Source organism: Otolemur garnettii, unplaced genomic scaffold (genome assembly GCF_000181295.1).
Source record: "Otolemur garnettii isolate 467f Iridium unplaced genomic scaffold, OtoGar3 scaffold00110, whole genome shotgun sequence".
Taxonomy (NCBI): domain Eukaryota; kingdom Metazoa; phylum Chordata; class Mammalia; order Primates; family Galagidae; genus Otolemur; species Otolemur garnettii.
The window spans coordinates 7,021,444-7,027,048 of NW_003852505.1; the positions used below are offsets into that span (position 1 = coordinate 7,021,444).

At 35.5% G+C, this 5,605-nt stretch overlaps 1 protein-coding gene across 6 annotated transcripts in view; it reads right to left on the reverse strand.

The window, feature by feature from the left end:
- THOC2 (THO complex 2) overlaps window positions 1–5,605 on the reverse strand; it is a 128,522-nt gene that overhangs the window by 75,253 nt on the left and 47,664 nt on the right. For all 6 annotated transcript variants that reach the window (XM_023517396.1, XM_023517397.1, XM_012809661.2 and 3 more), the window contains one exon: window positions 1,762–1,928. In XM_023517396.1, the coding sequence (XP_023373164.1) occupies window positions 1,762–1,928 (167 nt within the window). The remainder of the gene's footprint in view (window positions 1–1,761; window positions 1,929–5,605) is intronic.

Sequence of the window (5,605 nt, forward strand, 5' to 3'; positions counted from 1 at the left end):
CCCCAGCGTGGTGGCTCACGCCTGTATTCCTAGCACTCTGGGAGGTCCAGGCCGGTGGAATGCATGAGCTAACAGGTTCAGAGACCAGCCTGAGCCAGAGTGAGACCCGGTCTCTAAAAATAGCTGGGCGTTGTGGCAGGCACCTGTAGTCCCAGCTACTGGGGAGGCTGAAGCAAGAGAATCACTTAAGCCCAAGAGTTAGAGGTTGCTGTGAGCTGTGACACCACAGCCTCTACTGAGGGGAACATAGTGAGACTCTGTCTCAAAAAAAAAGAAAGAAAAGAAAAAGAAAGATAAGCGGAAGTAGTAAGTGGCACATCATTTGAGAATCCTGAAAGGAATCTTCTTATCCTAAACTCAAGCCCCAAGGGTACAGGAACAGATACTCCTTTTCACCAGAATAAATTCAGTGCCTAGCAAAGCAAAGCATATCAGAAACACTTAATGAATGAGTCTTTTGTAACTGATTATCCCAGGCAAGAGATAAATTAGGAAGGCTATACCAAGAGGACAATGGAGACCATATTATACTATTAAAATCCTCCATGCTATCAAGATAATTTACGCTCCTAAAACACAGATCACTCATTTACAATTAGTGAGCATTTACTATAGACTAAGCAGTAAACTAATCCACAGAAATCTGTAAAACACAGAACCTGCCCAATTTGGTTCACAATCTGGCAAAGGAGACTGATTATTTATTCTAACAAAACTTACTGTTAGAAGCATGTGACAAATTTTTGGAGAATACAAATCAAGAAGGGACTAATTTTGCATAGGTAAAAGGTCAGTAAAGACTTTACAGAGCAAGTAACATTTGATCTTAAAGAATAAGTAGTAGTTCATAAGATAAAGAGAAGAAAAGGGAGAGGGCTGGGTAAGAAGAGCTTTTTAGATATAAGGAACTACATGAACAAAGGCTCATAGCAATATCTATACCTATGTCTGGGAAATGACTATTCATTTGATATGACCAAAATATTATTATAGATTTAAGTGAAAAATGACTACAGATAAGGCTGGAAAGAACGAATGGTACCAAATTGTGAAGAGCTTTTTCTGTCACATTTAGAAGTTTGAATTTCATCCTATAAGCAAAGGGTTTTGAGCAGTGAAGTGCCTCAGTTAGATCTCTTCTACAAATCCACAGCAGTAATAATATGAAAGATGAAGTGAAAAAGAAATAATCAGAGGCATAGATTAGCTTAGTGGCTATTACAGTGGTTTAAATAGATAATAATATAAGTTATATCTGAAGTATATATATTCATATCCATATAAAATTCTAACTCTTAACACTGTATTCAAGGCTGGTGACAATCTAAAGTATGGCTACTTTTCCAACTTCATTTCATGCCCCTTTTCTCATTTTATAATCCAGCCACATCAGAGTATGGACCATTTCTTGAATCTGCTATGTAGGTTCACACTGCCACATCTTCACTCTCATACTGTTTGTTACTCACACACAGAAAACTTTAACAAACTCATACTAATTTTTCAAGAAATAAAGTTTTCCCTGACTCTACCTCTCCCAAGGCAAAAATTAATTATGCTTTCCTCTAGTCTTTCACATCTTGTCGTTCACACTACTAATTGTATATATGACATTGCACCATTGACTATCCATTCATCCATCCCTTCTGCTGCTAGATCAGAGCTAAAACCAATCATTTATAAATAAGACTCAAATGAAATTATACATACAAAATTAACAAACTAACCTCTATATATGTACATATATACATTTTTTTTTACCTGGTAAAACTTGAATTTGAACCCAAGAATATGACACAGTGTTTGCGGTTCACACATACTCATATAAGCTTCTAATAAAGATATAAAGAAGTCATCGTGTTCTGGCCTGCATTCAAACACTTCTAAAATGACATCCAAAACTCTATTAGGATCCAGATTAAAGCATCCTGCAACAGATGAGACACACACAAATTTAAAAGTGATTATACATCATTTCTAGTAAAAAGTTAACTTATATATCAACATAAAATGTTTTTACAATTTATTTAACAAGTTTGCTTCCCCTTCTCCAGAGGGAAATCTCCGTAACTGTCAAGATCACAAAGTTCACTCTACATATTTTATAGATAAAAATGTGATTTTTGCCCAGGATCATAGAGTGGGTTAATGACAGACCTGGGGCTGAAACCCAGAACCTGAGACACTAGTCAGGCAAATGCTGTTCTATACCACACTGTGTCATTAGTTCTTGATTACTCAGACTAGTGCAAGAGATCAACACTATTAATTCTTAGCAAAATACGAAAATCAAACAATGCATTTTATAAGTTAAGCAACTAAAGAGGTTTCTTTATTTGTTTTAGGCAGAAGTATCTGGAATGTTGATAAATGGTTAAAAGTTCACGTTCATGAAAGTGGACCGCCATTTTCAGAATCAATTTTTAGTTTACATACACAACAAAGCTACAAAATGTAATTATACCACTGATTTATATTTATGTTTTCAGCAACATTCTAAGGAGAAAAATGATACACTAGTGATCCCAAGAGATCAAAGAATATTAAGAAAGTTGGGGACATACCAAAGAAATAGAGATGATACAAGATAAGGAAGAAAACAAACAGCCTAAGTAGAGCAGAAAAAAAGAAAGAAACACTGAATAGGTATTCATGGCTACTTATCTCTCTCCTAGGGAGAACTAAAAAGGGCTTGTGGACATGGATTTAATAAATATTCCTACCGACCAACCTACTCAATATATTATTAATGCCCTATTAATTCAGCTTCAGTTGTTACCATGATTATATTATAGTGCAGTCATATATATGATTATATATGTATTATGATATACATATATGATTATAAATGTATATATGATATACATTTAAGTTACGAGAATTTCCTTTTTTTGTTTTTTTAAGAATCAAGGTCTTATTCTGTCACCCAGGCGGAAGTGCAGTGGTGCTATCATGGTTCACTGTACCTTCAAACTCCCCAACTCAAGTAATCCTCCCATCTCATCTCCCAAGTAGCTAGGACGACAGGTGCACACAACCATGCCTCGTTTATTTTTTTTTTAATTTTTCGTAAAGATGGGATTTCACTATGTTGCCTAGGCTGGTCTCAGATTGCTGGCTTCAAGCAATTCTCTTCTGTGGCCTCCCAAAGTGCTAGGATTACAGGAACCATCATCCCTAGCTTAGGTTATGAGAGTTCAACCATTTGCACATAGCAAAAAACAGGGAGGGAGAAAGAAATAATAAATTATACAGGCAATTCTACAAACTACTTCTCTCAATAAAACATATGTTAATGGGATGGCCCAAAGGTAGTGAGTTATCACAATTGATTGTTCACAGTTATAGACTGAATTCCCTGTTTGACTCTTTTGCTACCCTCTCACTACTGCACTTGACCAGTTTTAAAAACCTATGCTGATGCCTCAGAATGAGCATGAGATGTCAATCTGCTGTTTTATCAGTTTATGTCAGTTCTCACATGCCCTTCATCAAGTTGAATAAAAGTCTAGTAATTTAAATTATGTATCTTTCATTAAACATAGCCTCTAAATGCTAGCTAACCACTTCACTGAACCAGCAAATAAACACTAATTTCTTCTAATATTACAAGGGAAAAGAACTATGTTGAACTTAAGAAGATATGCTAAGATCTAAAGAAATACTTGTACCTTATGGATAATTTAGGGGGGGTTTCCAAGAAAATTCTTATATAATTTATCCCTGCCCCAACCCTTTACAAGAAAAGGTCTGTTAAAACTCAAATTGTATATTTTAAATATGTACAGATTATATATCAATTAAACCTAAATAAAGATGGAAAAATCCCTCCCAACTACTGTAACAATGACAATAGATTATGTAAAATCTATGAAATTCTCTAATCATATAACTTCTCCTACATTTACTAAATATAAAAATTAAACCATTAAGTAAAAATTGATCAGACTTATGTCTATCCTAGAGAACAAAGAAGCCACTGACTATAATTTTTAAAAATTATAATTTTGAACAACTGCTAGCTTACACAAAATTTGTAAACATAGGCAGTCCCTGAGTTACAAACATCCAACTTATATACAACTGCACTTACAAAGAAGGGCTATTACACTAATTCCCCAAGTTACAAACATCCAACTGACACCTCACACTGACAAACAGAAGCTATTACAGGTAATAGGCAAATGTACCTATTCCAAATTACATACAAATTCAACTTAAAAACAAACCTACAGAACCTATCTTGTTCATAACCCAGGGATTTCCTATAAGGACTAGAACAGCAACATATTACATGGAAATCTTTTAAGTGTTTCGTTCTTATTGCTTTGGAGCTTACATTTTCAACATGGTGAAATATGAACCACTGACATTATGTTTGATGTAACAGTATTACTCCATCACTTCTATTTTATCAGTGATCTGTACTATCAACTATCCATTTCTTTCTGCATACAATTTAAGGCATTAATCTGAGGCATGCACATTTATTTATAAGATACCAACTTTTGCATCTTCCACCAAAAAAGTGACTTATGAGTTTCTTATTAAATATCTCAGGTGCCATAAGTTAGTCCAATCAATTCCATCCATATGATGGAAAAGGTGGCTAAAATGAAGGTTTAGAAAAGTATTAAAACCTTAGAGTTTTAAGTAGCAGTTAAGCTATTTATATACAATGAGACTCTAGTAATAATCAGTAAGTTTGCATGTCCAAGAGGTTCCTCATGGCAGCTATGATAGAACATAAGTACTCTTGTATTCAAGCATCTTAGAAAGGCTTTTGTCCAGCCCAAGCATTGACAGTCATGTGATCTTGAGTCAGATCATAAGCCTAGCTCCCTACCTCTACTACCAGCTACATTAAGGAACACACACCACACACACACACACACACACAATGCCTTTTGAGGAATAAATAAGAAACCATATTGGAAGGGAATGAGTGTAAAAATAAAGAAACTACAGCTCTATAATGGCCACAGATTCATTCCTCCATTTAAGTAAATATTAAATAACCACCCACTATGTGCCAGGTGCTTCTGATACTGAGGTTAAAGAAATGCTTCCCCTTTCCTTGAGGAAAGTTCACCTTTTGAATGTACATCTTGAAGAAATATACCAAAAAGCAACAGGAGTTTTCCCTGAAGATGGACAAGATGGCCAATATATTAAAGCAGGGGTCCTCAAACTTTTTAAACAGGGGGCCAGTTAACTGTCCCTCAGACCATTGGAAGGCCGGACTGCAGGCCCCAGGATGAGTCAGCTGCTAAGCAGGACAGACAATGGCAGCAAAAACACGTGGCGAGCCAGATAAATGTCCTAGGCAGGCCACATGTGGCCCGCAGGCCGTAGTTTGAGAACGCCTATATTAAAATGATTGCAATTAGAAGCAAAAAAGGATTAAACTGACATGGGCTACTGTAGAAACAAGGTCAAACTGAGATTTTTTATCAGGGAAATAAAAGACCAAATTAATACTTTAAACATGACTGGCACAGATATCGTGCCTATAACTCAGAAGAAAACAAAATTATAGTCTCAATCATCATGTTCCTGACAAAATAGATAGACCTTAGGAGACAAAGAAAAATTAGTTTTGGGG